This window comes from Apis mellifera, linkage group LG12, assembly GCF_003254395.2.
Source record: "Apis mellifera strain DH4 linkage group LG12, Amel_HAv3.1, whole genome shotgun sequence".
In the NCBI taxonomy this organism is placed as follows: Eukaryota; Metazoa; Arthropoda; class Insecta; order Hymenoptera; family Apidae; genus Apis; species Apis mellifera.
This window is the reverse complement of record NC_037649.1, coordinates 8,283,765-8,302,029: the sequence shown is the minus strand read 5'-3', so window position 1 is coordinate 8,302,029 and position 18,265 is coordinate 8,283,765. Positions and strand designations below refer to the sequence as shown.

The following is an 18,265-nucleotide window of genomic DNA, read 5'->3' as shown; positions in this document are numbered from 1 at the left end:
TGAAATAAATTTTAAGATAATATTTATTATATATAGATGTACATGTATATATATATATATATATATATGGATACACAAGTTCTAGTAGATCATTATTTATAACGAAGAGAGTAGCTGAATCGTGAGAAAGAGAGAAAGAAAGAAAACAAGTGTGAAATATATTTGCCAGTCTACACACTTTCAGTCTATCCGTATATTATTTACAACTATGTACACGGTGTACGCGATTCATAAGATTATATGAGAAAGTATTCGGGACCGACGAAGGATCCGCACTTGGGAAAATCTTCCGGAGCCGGCACCATGTCGCTCGTTTCCCCGACCTGGAGAATCACGTCCAATCCACGCGTCCATTCGGCCGCGTGCTCGTCCCGCAACATCCAATAACCTTGAATTCAAAATTGATTCTTTGACAACTCTGCTCCTTCCAAATGCGCGAAATTATTACGCGTATTTTTACGAAAAATTATCAACAATTCAAGAACGAAGTTTACGATATTACGAATAACCAGTTCAAGATTTTTTCTTTTTTTTGTAATTTGTGTTTTACTACCTGGATTGTTCGCTTTAAATCTGAGAGCAACCACGCCAAATTTCGGCACGACCACGGTATCCTTGGCAACCGTGCAGTCGAGATTCCGAGAGAACAATTGTCCCTTGTCGTCCATGCTCTTCAATTCTTGCAGGGACACGCTGCGCCCGAATTTTCGGGCTCCAACCACGTAGAACGTGTATCCGTGCAGATGGTACACCAGATCGTCCAGGCCACCTGTACCAATGGAAAAAGAGAAAAGAGATATTAAATTCATATTCTACCTTTAAAGAAATAGAAGTTTTAAGAGCGTGTTCTCTTGATTGTACGTGTAACGTTAAGTCACGTTGCTCCCCTCGCGCGATTCGAATAATTACTTGCCGTAAAATCTACAAATGAGAATTTCTCTGAGGAAAGTTTTCTGAGAGATATTCGAAGATTCTTGGGAACGAGAAGAGGGAATAAGATTTATAATTCCAAGGGATTTTTTCTGCTATTTTATTAAAGGAAGATATAAACGTTGGGAAATGACGATTAAAGAAACCGTGTTTTTTTAACAATTTCTCAGAGACGGAAGAAGAAACAATTGTCGGAGATGAACTGTCGCGATCAATATTTCCAGCCTCCGCAGCCAACAGGAATATGGATCAAGGTTCTTCTAACTCAAGGCTACTACTACTACTGCTACTACTATTACGTTCCAGCGAAGTAAATCCTACTCTATCCTTGTAAAACGATTCTTATCACCTTCGATTTACTTTCGCGCGTCCTTTCTTTGTCGGAATGAAACGTTTTCCCTCGACGAGGGAACGAATTTTCCAAGGATCTTCGCCCCTATCCCTCGTCGAGAATTTATAATATTCTCCGACCTGTGATTAAACGCGACAATTTATCGGAAGAAGAGGAGGAGGAGGAGGAGAAATCGTAAAAAGAATCCGACTTTAAAAAGTTGCGAAAAAAATTGCGAACGAGAAACGTTTGCACGGGAGAGAAAAATTGATCCTCCGTCGATAACCTCTGGCAAACGGGCGACACGAATGTGATTGGAAATCTTATCTCTCGTTTTGTTTCATCACGAGGGAAGCCCCACGAATGGTACACATATGAGGTATCCTCTGAAAGGCGATTCTAAGACGATCTATCTGCTAATCGATCACTATCGTCACTATTTCTACTATGTTTTTTCTTCTCTTTTTTTTCGTAGAAATTCTACCGATGAGAAACCTTTCGTATCTACGTAATAAAATCCAATTTTGGAAAATGATATAAAAGCCGAACATTGCCGAATCTTTACTATAATATAAATAATTAATCCGTAAAACTTATTATTTCCATTAATTAAATTCGTATTGCAAAGATGGGACGAGTTGTCGAAAGTTTGATCGAGGAGAATGATCTAATGCTACCAATGAGAAACCTTTCGTATTTACGTAATAAAATCCAATCGCTTTGGAAAATATCTAATGATATAAAAGGGAAACATTGCCGAATCTTTACTATAATATAAATAATTAATTGTCGAGTTGTCGAAAAAAAGAGTTGTCGAAAGTTTAGTTACCTTGATCGAGGAGAATGATCTAATGCTACCGATCAGAAACCTTTCGTATCTACGAAATAATAAAATCCAATCGCTTTGGAAAATATCTAATGATATAAAAGGGAAAATTAAATTCGTATTGCAAAGATGGGGCGACGAGTTGTCGAAAGTTTGGTTACCTTTTGGTATCTACGTAATAAAATCCAATCGCTTTGGAAAATATCTAATGATATAAAAGGGAAAATTAAATTATTGCAAAGATGGGGCGACGAGTTGTCGAAAGTTTGGTTACCTTTTGGTATCTACGTAATAAAATCCAATCGCTTTGGAAAATATCTAATGATATAAAAGGGAAAATTAAATTCGTATTGCAAAGATGGGGCGACGAGTTGTCGAAAGTTTGGTTACCTTTTGGTATCTACGTAATAAAATCCAATCGCTTTGGAAAATATCTAATGATATAAAAGGGAAAATTAAATTGGTATTGCAAAGATGGGGCGACGAGTTGTCGAAAGTTTGGTTACCTTTTGGTATCTACGTAATAAAATCCAATCGCTTTGGAAAATATCTAATGATATGAAAGGGAAAATTAAATTCGTATTGCAAAGATGGGGCGACGAGTTGTCGAAAGTTTGGTTACCTTGATCGAGGAGAATGATCTCGACCGTAGCTCCGAGCGGTATATACCTCACGTGGACGCATTCGCAAACGTTGGAGGCGGTAGCGTCGCTACGGCGGCAGCGTCGCGACGACAGCGATGCAGTTTCGTTGTTCTCGACGCGAGCGTCGTCCTCGTCCGGGGTGGAATAGCACATAGTCTCGCCCGAGACGTCTCCACCCTGCGACAACAAGGGTGAGGATGGATACGTGAACGTGGCGTTGTTCACGTTCAGAATTCTCGTCTCGACCCCGTTCCCTGAAATCCAATGTATCAAGTTTAAAAAGAAAAAAGAATCTCTGATAATGTTTCTTAAATTTTTTAAATTTGCATTTCCTGGATCGAAAATTTTAAAAGAATGATTCAAAGAGAGAAAGAGAGAGAAGGAAGACACGAGATTACAGACAATGTAAGAAACGAAAAAATCACGAAGAGGATATATACTAATAAGGAGGATTTGCAAAAAAATAGATTTCCTGAGTCGAAAATTTTAAAAGAATGATTCTCTCTTTTTAATTAATTCTTATCAAGATTATTAAGAAAAATTTTGACAAGAAACTTATCATAATTGCAAATAATTACACGATTTGAAAGCTTGCAGTTATTCTACAAATTTAATTAATTTTAACAGATTTATTGGAAACAATAACATTTTTGCAATTTTAACTATTGTTAAAAATTGAATTTTTTTTTTAAATTTTCGATATTAAAATATCTAAGCGATTTGCCAAAACTTTTTATATATGCAAGAAAGTAAGATAGAAATGGATTTGTGAATTGAATCGGATATTATTCCCTTTTTTTAAAAGTAAATAACTACGATATGCACGAATGACGTTAAATCAGGGATGATAATGCGTAATGAAGCAGAAAATTTATTGATTTTATCCTTTGGAAAAATCAGAAAGAGAGAAGGAAAACACGAGGAATAGTTACAGACAATTGAAAAGGATGTATAAGAAACGTCACGAAGAGGATACATGCTAATAAGGAGGATTTGCAAAAAAATAGATTTCCTGAGTCGAAAATTTTAAAAGAATGATTCAGAGAGAGAGAGAGAGAGAGAGAGAGAGAGAGAGAGAGAGAGAGAGAAGGAAGACACGAGATTACAGATAATTGAAAAGTATGTATAAGAAACGTCACGAAGAGGATACATGCTAATAAGGAAGATTTCCAAAAAAATAGATTTCCTGAATCGAAAATTTTAAAAGAATGATTCTCTCAGAGAAAGAGAAGGAAGACACGGGATTACAGACAATTGAAAAGTATGTATAAGAAACGTCACGAAGAGGATATATGCTAATAAGGAGGATTTGCAAAAAAATATTTCTTATTAATTAATTATTTCCTGAATCGAAAATTTTAAAAGAATGATTCTCTCAGAAAAAGAGAAGGAAGACACGGGATTACAGACAATTGAAAAAGATGTATAAGAAACGTCACGAAGAGGACACATGCTAATAAGGAGGAGAAGAGGATACCTGGCATTTCCATACTCGAGTAGACTCGTTTGCATGTTATGGAAATTACATGTGCGAAGCCGTACGAGGTGACGCTTTCTTTCGTGCTATCTCTGACGCGCGTTGAAAGTGAAATGGGACGAGCAAGGTCGGACCGAGTTAAGGAGTATAAGCTTTGCGAGCAAAGTTTTCGATTCGTATCGCGCGTCGATTATTTTCTTCCACGCTCCGCGACGCCGCGTAATTTCCCGACGCTCTCCATCTTCCTCTTTTCTATTCCATCAATTTTGACGAGGTGTTAATTAACATCGAAACTCTCCAATTTAATTTAATTATCGCGTGGATACGCTTTTCATTCGAAAACTTGGACTTGGTTTGTAGTTTCAATCGATCAGAAATGGAGAGAAGTTAATCAACTTTTGTCTTGGTAACGTGCATCATAACGTGATTTTTATCCATTTTGAAGCGGGGAGGGGAGATGAAATCGGAGCCAGAGACGGGTAGAGAAATTGACGAGACTTGGAGGCGAACAGGTCTTATGAATAAACTGTTTAAAATCGATTAAATTCCCCGCCGATGATTCATCGATTATCTATATATTCTTATCGATATTCAAATATAAAATACATGAAAAATTGAGAAAGCGCAGATCGTCACTCACCTACGATGTCGTTCGTTTGAAGCTTGTAATTAATGGGCAAACGAACGGTGACGTCCGTTTTCGGTTTCCCCAACCCGGATGGCATCTTCCTCAACGAGTGCACTTCCATCACGCACAGGCTCTCCGGATTCCCGCATTTGTCCGCTGGATTTGTCGTCATCGCGATTCGATCGTTCGATTCCTCGGCTTCCGGCTGTTGCACGGCTTCCGCCGCGGGCAACGGGTCCTCCGTTGAACTTCCCTTGTAGTTCAATATTGCGCCGCCATTTATGGAACTTGCCCCGCATTCCTTCGACGTGTGTACGTTGATCCAGTACGAAGCTATCCGTTTATTCGCCTTCAGAACGAAATCCGCTCTCTCCCCTGCAATTATTATTTTTTCCTTCGTCAATTCTTCTTCTTCTTCTTTTTTAACTCTTCGAATTTTAAATTTATTAAACTCGAAACTCGTATTATTATAATCGAAATTATTGTTACCGATACTTGAGAATTAATTTCGAATCAATCAAGATTAGCAGAAAATTCCTTTCGATCGATTATCATATAAAAGTGAGAAACAAGATTACCTTTGGCCAGAGTGATGGATGCGACTTGGCGTGGTTCGACCGGTTGGCCGTCGAGGGCGATCAGAAGGAGGGGGTGAGCGTCGACGAGGACAGTTATCGGGCAGGATCCAGCGCCACCGGCGTTGGCCAACCGGAATCTGTGACGCCGTCCAGGGAGCACGGTGAACTTGGTCAGAGGAACCCTGGGTCCGTTCGGCTGCCGTCCTCGTCCGTTCACCAAAAGGATGGCCGGTTTCGCGTGGCCGTCCGTGAACGTGATCTCGCCCGAGTGCTGCCACTGGCTCACCAGAATCACGTGGCTCGAGTCGTCGACGTCGTACAATGCCCTGTGAGGATCCCTTATGTCCGCTTGCTTCACTATCAACGCCCCGAATATGCCATTCGAGACGTCGTCCCCTGAAAATCGCGCTCGATACACTCAACGGGGAGGATCTATTCGTATTCGAATAATTTTGGAAATAACAGCGTGGTTGAAAAACACGTGCAATCGTCGTTGTTGAAAAAGGGTTGCATGTTCTTTCTCGCTTGCGCAACATTTATGCACTATGAATCGATCGTTATCTCCGTAAGCGGTGATGTCATGAATGAACGTATGTGAAATGAAAGTCGTTTGTCGTCCATTACTCAATATCATTTATCAAAATCATTTATTACGCTTTCTATATATAAAATAGAGGTTTTGTTTTCTAACGTTCTAAGAAAGCAACGTAATAAATTGATTAATCGGAATAATGAAAAAGTAGAAAGTAAGAAAAAGAATGAAACGGGTGAAATATTATTTCGAAAACTGGAAACGATCGATTCTTATTAGATTGATAATTAATTACCAGCGTGAGCGTGCCACAAATGCGTTCCAGCGGCGGAGGCGCGGAATTTGTATTGGAAAGTGGTGTAGCTCGGTATCGGGCATTGAGTGACCAAAGGGGATCCGTCCATGTACGGTGTCTCCAGCTGGCTCTGACCCCGCCAATGTATCGCCGCGGCTTTACCTGGAAGCCTGTTGATCACGTCCACCACGAGGATGTCGTTCTCGCATACCTGTGCACCAAACACAACTCGAAAAACATTTCGAATGAACGATTCTTCTAAAATCGTTACATAAAATACTGCTCGAGTTTATTACTATATATTGGGTTGGCAACTAAGTAATTGCGGATTTTTCTTAGAAAATCAAAGAATTTTTCATGGAACTAAATAACTTTATTCTGTAATGTGTTGCCCATTTTGATCAATGACCTTTTGCCATCTTTCAGGCAGCATCATAATCCCACGTTCATAAAACTTGTGGTTTTTATTAGCAAAAAACTGAATCAGGTACGATTTGATATCATCATCGTTATTGAAATTTTTACTATTCAAGGAGTTTTGTAAAGATCGAAACGAAAAGTAATCGGATGGTGCAAGGTCAGGACTATATGGTGGATGTGGCAAAACATCTCAACCAAGCTCCAATAATTTTTGCCGAGTGACCAAAGATGCGTGTGGCCTTGCATCGTCATGATGGAATACAACACCTTTTCGATTTGTCAATTCGGGCCGCTTTTCTTCAACCGCATTGTTTAATTTCGTTAGTTGTTCGATGTAGACGACAGAATTGATCGTTCGGTTGGGTGGTAAGAGTTCAAAATAGACAATTCCTTTGTAATCCCACCAAACTGATAACAAAACCTTCTTTCGACGAATACCAGCTTTTGATGTTGTTCGAGCTGGTTCACGTGGCCTGCTCCACCATCTTTTCCGCTTGATATTGTTGTAAACAACCCATTTTTCATCGCCAGTTATCGGTCGTTTTAAAAATGGATCATTTTCATTACGTTTCTTTAGCAAATCGCAGCTGTTAACGCGTTGCGTTAAACGCTTTTCTTTCAATTCGTGAGGAACCCATGTATCGAGTTTTTGAACATAGCCAAGTTGTTTTAAGCGGTTTTCAATGCATGTATGCGATACATGAAGCTTCTCTGCAATCTCACGAGTTATACTGTGATAATCCGAATCGATTATTGCTTTGATTAGGTCGTCATCAACTTCAACTGAAACCCGCAATTACTTAGTTGCCAACCCAATATATATATATATATGGAAATTGTCGAGTGAGGAGGGGATGAAAAATGAAAGGATCATTGGAAGAAAAAATTTCCATCGAGGGAAGGAATAGGACGAAACGTTTTTTCTTTATTTTAATTTAAGCATTTCGTGGGAAATAATACCTGAATAGTGGGCCCAGGCATCTGACGATTCGCGGTCAGTATGCCGCGTCTCTGTCCATCAGCCGAGACGCAATGGTCGGCCAAACACGCGGTCTCGTTCCTCGGACAATCGCCGCAGGATCTGTGCACGAGAATTGGAAACAATAAAGAAGAAAAAGAGAGAGAGAAGAAAAAAGATTAAGATCGTAATGGGAGAGGATTATAGGTTGAACAAGCGATTGAGAAACGATAGCTCGAGAACCGAGTTGCATCGAGTCTTCCGCATTTCATCGCTTAAGAAATTGCGCAATTGGAATTGGTTATTCCACTCGATGATTCCGATAGAAGGAACGAGTGAACGTTACGTGGATATTATTACAGCTAAAGGTAAACCGCATCGTAACGTAATTAACATTCTCTTTTGTCAGTGAATTGGATTATGCAAAGATTCGGATGAACGTTTCCTGTTTCCCTCTTTCTTTCTATTCTCCTTTTTTCCCATCGAGGAGTTTGATACTTTTTAAATGATTATTAGATAATCATATTTTATAGTTTTTGATTGCAAGATAGAAAAAAAGAGAGAAAGGGGATATTATTTAAACTAATATATATATTAAAAGTAATCTTACTTGCTGAGTGACTGGAACACTTCCAAAGTGAGTTTCACTCGACAAATCATGGGCCAGTCCAGGTGATGGCATGGTCTGTCGCACGAGAGGAATATTTGTTCTACGAAACAGGGAAAAGAGAAAAAGAGAAACGAACTTATCTAGAATTCGCAAAATAGAGAAAGAGAGAGAGAGAGAGAGAGAGAGATTAGTTGATAAATTTTTAGTTGATAAATCCAGAAATGAAGATTGAAAATAATTATCCCGGTCCAAAGTGACGAGAAAGTCGCGTGAAACGCGGACTTACTGGGCCTGTAATTATTCACGTGCAAAAATGTGGCAGCTGCCGCGATCGTGAAGACGACAACGAGGAATCGCAGGCCATAGGTAGCCATCATCATCGCCAGGTCCGTGCTCTTCGAGGCTCTCATCGTCTACCCGGTTTGTTATGCAACGATAACAGCAGGTGACTGCATTCTCCCCCGCGATTATTCCACTCAAAAAGTCACTGAAGCAACCCACAGTTGCTTGGACCTCTGAGCAATTGTTGTTTCGAGTTCTTTTTTTTTTTTTTTCCATTGTATTGCGAAACACGATTGTCGGTTGCGGCAGATCGTTGGAACGAGATGATAGAAAGAAATTTTAAACGTGAATAAAAAGAACGTGAAATTAAAGAGAATGGAATATCGTGGAATAAATCGATTGTGAGGATGTTTTTTTCTTTTTTTATGAAAACGTGAAATTAGATAGAGTAAATAAAAAAGAATATATCGGACGAAAGAAAAGGAAATAATTAGAAAGATTGGTCGATTATAAGAACGCTGTTTTGTTTATTGGGAGAAGGATGAATGTAATAATTATAGAAAAAGAAATACAAGAAGGAAAGAAAAAAATTATGAAAGAGTGTTGGTTGGAATGTGTTGTTCCCAACTATGTATTACCGGTCGAAATCGATATCTAGCAGCAGAAATTCTGATATCAACTAGGTGAAAGGAATCTTTTATGCAGAAAAAAAAGCGAAAGGACGAAGATGAAAGTCCCAACTGGTAGATATTTGTACGTGGATGGTTAAACAAATATTTTTCTTGATCTTTCGAGTGGAAAGTAAAAAAGACAATCTCGATAATGATGATAATATTTTCAAATTATTCACGTTGATATAATACGATATATATATATAACAAGATTGGAGCAATCTTCTTTTGATCCAAATAATTACTTCTTTTCTCGAGTATTATTATTCCTTTCTTTCCAAGTATTATTCTGTTTAACTTCATTTATCGATCTATCGATCGATGTATCTCGAGATAGATTATGTTAAAAACTTTCACTCGACCGTGAAAACGACGTGACATCGCGTTTTGAAATAATTCATGGAAAGTGCATATATTTGTATATTTCAGAAAAAGAATATTATTATTTACATTTGCATCTTGATCGTCTTAACCGTGGAATTTTAAATTTCCAATTTGGAGAGAAAGAGAGACCTTTTCTTTTTTTTTTCCTTCCGTAGATGATGTAATTTAATGAATTTCCCTTGAAACTGACGCGGATAAAATAAGAGCAAACACGAAACGACGTTGAATAATGTCTCAGAGGGGGATGTACGAAGGCCATCTAATCTTATTGCGATTAAACCGAGTTATTATTACGTAAAATTTTTTATAATCTTTCTACCACACATTCTTTCGTAATTTGATTCAATCTAGCGTGCTGTATCTTTGAACTCGTGTATTTCTTGTTTTTTTTTTTTTTTAAGAAATATCTCTTAATCGAATATTACATACGTTGTAATTAAATCGGTTTCGATCGAATTAATTGAGAGATCGTAATAGTTGTTTGCACGAAAGATTTTATTAAAAGAAAGCCTGACATGTTCAATGAACTTTCGACGAGTGGAAATGTTATTTTTCAGAGAAGATTGGAAATGAAATTTTCTCGAACGAAGAAGGTTCGTGCAAAAATTTGTTGATAATTAACGTATAGTCTTCTTTTCCTTATTTAAAATATATTTATAATTTTTGATCCTTGAGGAACAAATGAAATCTGTAATAACTCTTTTTAATCATACACTTGTTAATCCACTTGTTAGTCCACAACTTGTTATACTTTCTCCTATCTTTGAGCGTTCTATATATGTCCGTTCTATAGAGTGTCTATTCTACGTGCAATTCTTTTTTTTTTTTCTTTTTCAAAAAGCTCTCGAAAACTTTCACGATAAATCGAACTCGATTGTAATGTTTGAAAAACGAATTTGCAAGAGAAAGTTTTATTTAACATTTATATCGAGTAAAGATGAAATACTCGAACTTGTGAGAATATATCTCGTGAAAGTGATGACATTTATACACCAACTGATTACGGATCATAAAATTATATGATTAGCTTAACTCGTGCGCCTTAACCTTCGTTCTTATTTTGTGAAATTGAATGAAGAGAAGAGGTACTTCTTTACTCTTCAATTATACTTCGATCCGACGCAATTTCACTTAAAAAAAAAAAAAAAAAAAAGAAAAAAGAAACGAAGCAATGTATATCAAACAAGATCTATCTTTCCTTTCTTTTTCTTTTCCTTTAAATTTCACCGTCAACTTTGGAGAAGAAAAAAATAAGAACGAGAGAGACGAAACGATTTTCGTTTAAATTTCTAAAATTCTAAAAGGAACAAAAAGAGATATTTCGGGTGTAAAGAAGGAAAGATGAATGATGATGATCCTATATCGAACCTGAACACGTGAACTCGTGAACACTGTTACACTTTCTCGTGAACAACTGAGCAGCCCAGAATTTTCGTTAGCCAGAACTGGCCCTCTCTCTTCCTCTCCCTTTCCCTTTCTCTTTCTGCCTTTTTATTTTTCACGTGCAACCTCGTGCTGTTTCTAGACTGGTCATCGATTTTTCCTTCCTTCTCCATTTTTCTCTCTTCTTTTTTTTTTTTTTTGTCGTTTTATCAGAAATAATTCGAAAAGAGATCGAATTCGGTTTTCGGAACTTTCTCTCGAGTTTCGAAGCAATTAAGAAATTTGTCAATAATTTGTAATAAAAAAATTCCTCCGTTTGAGAGTAACTCTTCGAGAGTTTTGAGGATTTGTCTTACATTAGTAGATGGGAGCGGAGATTAGAGAAATTCTTGGAATTTCTTGCGTCAAGAATTTTTATCTGATTTTGAAACGTTTTAATTTGTTGGACGATTACTAAATCGATCGTCGTTTCCTGTTCCTCTTCAAAAATGTAAATGTTGACGAGTTGTCGAAGCTGTGTTTCTGCGGCGAATATGATTTCTCGAATTAATTTCACTCTTTGTGATAATAGTTTTATGTCATACTACGTGTAAACTGATTGTTACGTAATATTAGATTCAGTTTAGTTATAATAACGAGTTAAATGAAAGCTGTTTTTAAACAACAAATTATTCAAGTAACATCAAGTAACGAATATAATTACGATCGAACGGAACGATAGAAAAAAAATTTGATATTCGCGTGAATCGTGCGCTGATTAACTTGCGTGTAATTAAACTTGCGTAACAACCCTTTCCACGTGTCTGGAAAAACGTCAGGAAAAACTACAGAAAAGTCGATCCATTCGTATCGAGTGAATGGCGTCCAAACGTGAAGGAAACTTATAAAACTCGATACACCGGTCAATCCTTATTAATAATCTAATCTAATTTCTAGAAGAAATTTCTAAAATTTCAAAGATCTCAAGATTTCTTCCTTATAAGTTCGATCGATTCAAACTCCGTCTTGGAAAAATCTAGAATGGAGATGAGATTATTAAGGATGGAAAAAAAAAAAAGTAAGAAAATGTATAAATAATCGATGAACGAAAACGAAAAGAAAGAAGGAGAGAGAGAAAAAGGAAAATGTTTCCACGATACGAGCAAGTAATTAATGGTGATTTTTGCACTGCGTGTAAGTACCAATTAGACACGATCGAAGCGAGAAACACTTTGGGGAGCCGAGACACTGTCGCGGTATCCGTAAACGACTGACGAGCGATAGTTTTGGCCGAAATTTCATTGCCAGAACTCGGTGCTAACCTTTTTCCCCTCTCTGTCTGACCCTCCCTCCCTCCCTCCCTCCCTCCCTCCCTTTCCCATCCCTCCGTCGCTCTATCTCGCGTGCCATCGCGTTTCTTATTCTCCAGTTGCGAAAGCGAATCTCCAGATTCATCAATGGGCAGACGTTAAGACGCGCGATCCCGGTGACAATATCCCGTATGTGTATGTCGAGGAGGTAAAAATCACGCGTGCTCTCCCCCTCTCTCGCTCTGATCCTCTCTCTCTCTCTCTCTCTCTGTCTCCACGACTCGATCGAATATGTGTCAGAGACGGCGAAATGGCGAGTGAAAGTTGGCTCGAAGGGAGCCGTGCTGGCCACTGTTCTTACTTCACGTATGCGTGTATCACGTTTCTTCTCTGTTTATCTCCCGCTCGCACACATCTTGCTAATTGCCACCATCTATCTCCTCGTACGTTAAAAGCTATCTTCCATTCTTTTTACGTGTATCTCTCTTTCTTTTTTATCCTTTTTCTTTCATTTCTACTTTATTTCCTCCTACATTTTGAACTCGTATCTAAGCTTTTTAATTATTGATGATATCCGTGTAAGTATAAATCTCTTTCTCTTGGTATCTATGTTGATCTTGATTCATTTTTCATGCGTCTCTATTTCCATTCGCGTATGTTATAATTATCTCAGATATCTTCATATCTGTTTTTTTTTTTAAGTTGTTTGATTTGTTGTAGAATTCTTGAAGTTGATTATAATTCTTTAAAGATCTTGAATTTATATGAATAAATTTATTTATATATATGTATATTTCTGTCTGTCCCCTTTTTACCTAACTCCGTTTCTTTCTCTTTCACCGAGTTGTCGATTATAAACAGGTCCAAGAGGTTTCGATTTCGATTTCGATTTCGATTTCGCTTTCGCTGGTGTTATTTGTTTTCCTCGATTACTGTACTACAAGTGCCATTTCCACAGAGACAGGCTTTCTACTGATTTATTTCGTCGATTTACAAATTTTTTGTTCGAATGCTAATTGGTATATAACCGGTATAATATCACCGATCACGATCTTCGAAACAGTTTGTATCACTCTAAACCAAGGATTAATTTTTTAATCGTTATTGAAAAAAAAATTAGGAATCCGATCGTAATATATATCGGTTGACGAGCGTAAAACGATCGATGGAAAGATAAGAAAATGTAAATATTTGAACGGGACGTTTGCTACCATCTTGTGGACAAATTTGAAAGAATGTTCTTAAAGCGTCTAAGGCTTCCGGAAATCCATCGACCAGTAGAGATCTCTTGTCGCTAAGGTGTTTCGTTTCCAGGACGTTAGAAAGCCAGATCGATGAAATGTATACCTAGAATTACTGGCTGTCGCGAGTTATTCGCGCGAGTTGAATTTCACCAAGGATCGTTTACTACCTTCTTAATTAATTCTTATCAAGATTACCGATTATTAAGAAAAATTCTGACAAGAAACTTAATCATAATTGCAAATAATTACAATTAATTTGAAAAGCTTGCAGCTATTCTACAAATTCAGTTCAGTTTTAACAGATTTATTGGAAACAACAACATTTTTGCAAATTTTAACTATTGTTAAAAATTGAATTCTTTTTTTTAAATTTTCGACATTAAAATATCTAAGCGATTTGCCAAAACTTTTTGTGTATGCAGGAAAGTAAGATAGAAATGGATTTGTGAATTGAATCGGATATTATCCCTCTTTTTTTGAAGATAAGTAACTACGATATGCACGAATGACGTTAAATCAGGGATGATGATGCGTGATGAAGCAGAAAATTTATTGACTTTATCCTTTGAAAAATCTAACTTTCTGTCGAATCAAATGATATTTTTTAAAGGAAAAATGTTGTTTTCTCGTTGCATAAGATCCAATTAATATTACAACTACCGGTGACACTAGCGCCACTTGACTCAACTACCAATTACTGTGTATATATATATATATATTCATTTATTTATTCATCTCTTCAATTACCTATTCATTTTCTAAATTCAACTTTCTCCATTCTCTGAAATAGTCGGATTATTACATTGTGCAAAAAATAGCAATACCGTTTAAAATGTGATATCCATTTTTACCACCTTTTAACCTTTTATCAAGATGGATTGCAATCGTGGAACAAGATACGTGATCTCGAAGGGATCAGTGTTCGACGAATATTCGCTTTCACACCGGTAGAGGGATAGGTCGCAGCAATTATTCGCTACTTTCTTTCGTCTGAACTTTTAATTTCAACCAACGTTACGATTTTTTCTGTTATCTGTGCAACGTATCTCGCGGCCGTTAAACGGAATTTTTACGGCCTCGTGGCCGCGATCATGACCGAACAACACATCGATATTTCTAAGTCGTAAAACCGACTAATGAAAAAGATAGAAAGGAAAAACCTATACACTTTCCATCTCGTTTCTTGCGTTACGCAATACCGAAATTACTTTCTTCTTTGAGGTTGGAACAAGTTTCCTATTCCGATATATTGTTCGGTTTGTAATTGTTTCTAAGAAACATATATGACAAACACGATTTCTTTGCGACGAATGTGGAAGAAAGTGATTTATAGCGATATGAGCATAAGGAAATTCATTGGAAGACTTTCACGTGACCTTTTTGGTGTGGCAAGAGAATAGAACACGTTCGGAGAGAATATATATATATATATATATATCCAAAAGTAAATGAACTCTCCTCTTTCTCAAAATTTTGTTAACCTCGTTTCCAAACGATTCGAAGAATCATTTTTCAAGCAACTTTTTTTTTTTTAGACACGATTCTAAATAATATTAAATTCGAACTATTTCTGTGCGTGTTACATTTCACTTTGCAAGATTGACCAGGCATTCAGGTACATTGTAGCAATAAGTAGAACAGCTTGGACAAGTTTTTATGCGTGTATATAGGGTGATCCGTTTTAATTGGTAAATGCGATTATTTCTAAGTTTTTTGGGAGAAATAATGATGCAATCGACCATCGTTTCTTCACAAAAAAGATCTATCGATTTATTCGTAAAAAAAATTGTTTTAAATTCAATTTCATTAGAGAAGGAAGAAATACGCGTGAAATTTTCTTAATCTTTCGTTTATTTCGTTCGTAAATTTAATTTATATGGTTCGACTGGTTGTTCGAGGGTGAAAGTGAAACGTTGCAGGATCGTGATTTCGTGTAAATAAAGAAAAAAAAGGAAAAAAAGAACAATTCAGTTTCGAATAATTTACACTTAATTCGAAATGAAGAAGGAAATAACGGCCAGTGTCAAAAGCGGAAGAAAGCGGCTTGTTAGAGGATGGCATTAAATTTTACAAGAATATGAGTATAGTAAGATGCGCTTTCTCGCGAAACATTCGAGATTTAATATTCCTATATATGTATATATATGTATATATATACACACACTTTTATAGAAATATTTTTTATTTGTCATAATAGAAAAATAAAAACGAGTTTTTAGAGTTCATAAATCAATTTTTAAGTATTGGGAGAACGAGGGAAAAACTAGAGCCGTTAAATCGAAAGTAGTTTTTAGAAATCTGTACGAGAACAATACAAAATCTATAAATTTGAATTTATAGATTCACGTTTTCTTTTCTCCACTGATTTGACTTTTTGAAAAGATATCTAAAGATATTTAAAATTTTATAAATATTTGGAATATAAATTTAGATTATTAGATTTATATAGAAATTGGAGATTTTAGGAATGAATCGTACACGTGAGTTTAAATTACATCTAGCATGCTTAACGGTTACTGCATTTTTCATTCTTGGAAGTAAAAATATCTTCACGTATATATATTGATCTTGGTTCGAGTTCATTCACCTTTCGAAAAAAATCTTTTCTAATTTGATGAAATTTTTATCGATAAACCATTGAAAATGTCGCAAAACTATTCGCCAATTCACTATTAGAACAGTTGAACTGAATCCACAAATTTCCATTAACAGAATACATTATTTTTTTTCCACTCTCACGACAATAATAATCTCTAATAACGCACGAATATTTAAAATAATATTGAATTTTATAAATTGTTATTAATTTAAAAAGAAAAAGATATTCATATTTAACACGATATTAAAAAAAGAAAAAAAGAAAACTCACGTGGTATAGGTGTCAGATAGATAATAGTTGCCACCACGGAACTCAAGCCCACGAATATAGAGAATCTGAAGAACATTGTTGACAAGATTCAAGGCCCAAGATGTCTCTTTAGTGTGCAACAATGAAGTACACTTGATATAAAATGGCAATGGTGAAACGATCAACAGGACGAAGTATCCAGTTTCGTGGCCGCGAATACACTAACACGATAGGCGCAAGTTCATTGCCAGAGAGAGAGTTGTTCGCCGATTAAAAAGAAAGATCTTTCAACCGCGGAAACGCTCGCTTGTCGGCTCGTTCGAGCACGTTTCTTTGTTGATTATCGTTGGAACACGTGAAAAACTGTCCACGAGTTTCGTTCGATGATATGCAACTGGCCGAGTGCAGATCGCACTGACTCGATCACACTCGAGCGAGGAACTCGGTTGCACTCGATAGATCGCTGCGAAAAAGCTAGCGTGTAGGAATTTTAACGAGAAAGAAGTTTTTAAACGATGTATTTATTTTATTTGATTATATTCATATTCACGTTTAATATTGAAATTGATATTGCACGTGATTTATTCGTTTGTTGTTAATAATTTTGATTTTAATTATTATGGGAGAATTATTTGCATTGTTTGATATACTTTGTTTTTCCAATTTGATTATCTAACAATGAGAAAGTAGAGTTGTAACTTATGCGATCGTTCGAATGGAAAATTTTCGAAAGAAATTGCTCAATCGAGTTTTTTCTTTACTACTACGCCTTCAAATCCTTTTTATCACCTTTGATTGATGCCGAATTAAACTGTTGTTGTTGAAAATCAACGAGAAATTTCTTGAGAAAGTGGAATAAATTATATGCGATAATTGGATGGTTGATTTTTGTTTTTTTGATCAAGATTCGATTAATTTTATTCACTTTCGAAGCATTAAGATATTTTATAATTATATTGTTATTTGTAATTATAATTAATTTTTAATACAATATGCATTGTATTTAATATTTTAAAAATTGCATCAGTTTTAAAATTATTCGTATTTAATAATTGTAAATATGTTAGATATAATAAGCTGTAATAGTTTTATTTAACGAGATAAAAAGAAAATGTGTGCATTTTTATATATATTATTTATTAATAATTTTATAATTTTTAATTTATAATTTTAACTGTAAGTATGTGCAATTTCAAATTTTAAATGTCTTATTACTATTATCTTGAATAATATTTGAATATTTGATTCTTCGCATTGTGCAAGTGACCTTCGAAACTAATTATTATTTAACGAATCAAATTTTAAAATCAAATTTTAAATTTTTATTTCATTTCATCGCGTAATTTTTTTAATTTTTTGATAAAAATTAATACTGTAGTTCTCATTGGATATTCTAGGTTATATTCACATTGTACATTCATACGTACATTACGGTACATTTAAGAGGAAAGTTCCGGTGTAAATAAATATATAAAATTTGGTAATATGAATGAAGTTTTAAAAACGAATTTTAAAACTTTGTATCCAAAGTTGGAAATCGCTGTAAACAATGCAACTTTTATTGCCATCGATGCTGAATTTACTGGTTTATATTCAGAAGAGAAATTGAAACATAGGTTAGGTTTGTTTAAGAATTAAAAATCAACTTCAATTGTACTTTTTCTCACTTGTATCTTTTTTATTTCAGCTTTTTCGATTCGTTCAATGATCGTTATAAATTATTAAAGAAAAATATTCAGCAATTTATGATAATACAATTTGGCATTGCAACTTTCCGTCATGTTCCTTATGAAAATACCTATAAAGTAGATTGTTTTAATTTTTATTTGTTTCCAAAATCTATACCATTAAAAAATAGACACTTAATATGGCAAGTGGCAGCATTAGAGTTCCTTTGTAAACATAATTTTGAATTTAATAAAGTATGTTGTTTAA

At 35.6% G+C, this 18,265-nt stretch overlaps 2 protein-coding genes across 9 annotated transcripts in view; one reads left to right on the top strand and one right to left on the bottom strand.

Moving 5' to 3' along the window:
- The window catches only part of LOC551033 (pre-piRNA 3'-exonuclease trimmer), a 91,239-nt gene that overhangs the window by 65,022 nt on the left and 7,952 nt on the right, over window positions 1-18,265 (top strand). For 4 of the 5 annotated variants that reach the window (XR_410152.3, XR_001705181.2, XR_001705182.2 and 1 more), the window contains exons 3-4: window positions 17,728-17,946; window positions 18,018-18,252. Coding sequence is in view for 1 of the 5 variants with exons in the window: in XM_016915440.2 (XP_016770929.1) it covers window positions 17,816-17,946; window positions 18,018-18,252 (366 nt within the window). In the remaining 4 variants the exon portion in view is untranslated. Of the gene's footprint in view, window positions 1-17,639; window positions 17,947-18,017; window positions 18,253-18,265 lie in introns of those variants that run through there. The other variant, XM_016915440.2, reaches the window with a different exon arrangement.
- LOC725500 (laccase) lies at window positions 138-16,726 on the bottom strand. Of its 4 annotated transcripts, none has more exons than XM_026444457.1 (10): window positions 12,131-12,243; window positions 8,516-8,767; window positions 8,230-8,329; window positions 7,622-7,742; window positions 6,242-6,452; window positions 5,415-5,810; window positions 4,849-5,211; window positions 2,710-2,985; window positions 554-769; window positions 138-388 (listed from the first exon to the last, which is right to left on the bottom strand). In XM_026444457.1, the coding sequence occupies exons 2-10, from the start codon at window positions 8,637-8,639 to the stop codon at window positions 237-239; spliced, it is 1,959 nt and encodes a 652-aa protein (XP_026300242.1). In that variant the 5' UTR covers window positions 8,640-8,767; window positions 12,131-12,243; the 3' UTR covers window positions 138-236. The 4 variants fall into 4 exon arrangements, with proteins under 4 accessions (XP_026300242.1, XP_026300243.1, XP_026300245.1 ...); XM_026444458.1 differs by lacking the exon at window positions 12,131-12,243 and adding an exon at window positions 10,935-12,013; XM_026444460.1 differs by lacking the exons at window positions 8,516-8,767; window positions 12,131-12,243 and adding an exon at window positions 16,352-16,726.

What these genes read in the sequence shown, in the direction of transcription:
- LOC725500 (XM_026444457.1), bottom strand. Translation starts at nt 8,639, where the DNA reads ATGAGAGCCTCGAAGAGCACGGACCTGGCGATGATGATGGCTACCTAT. An exon ending in CGTGAATAATTACAGGCCCA is followed by an intron (nt 8,330 to 8,515) that starts GTAAGTCCGCGT and finishes CCTGTTTCGTAG; the next exon opens with AACAAATATTCCTCTCGTGC. An exon ending in TCAAACGAACGACATCGTAG is followed by an intron (nt 2,986 to 4,848) that starts GTGAGTGACGAT and finishes ATTGGATTTCAG; the next exon opens with GGAACGGGGTCGAGACGAGA.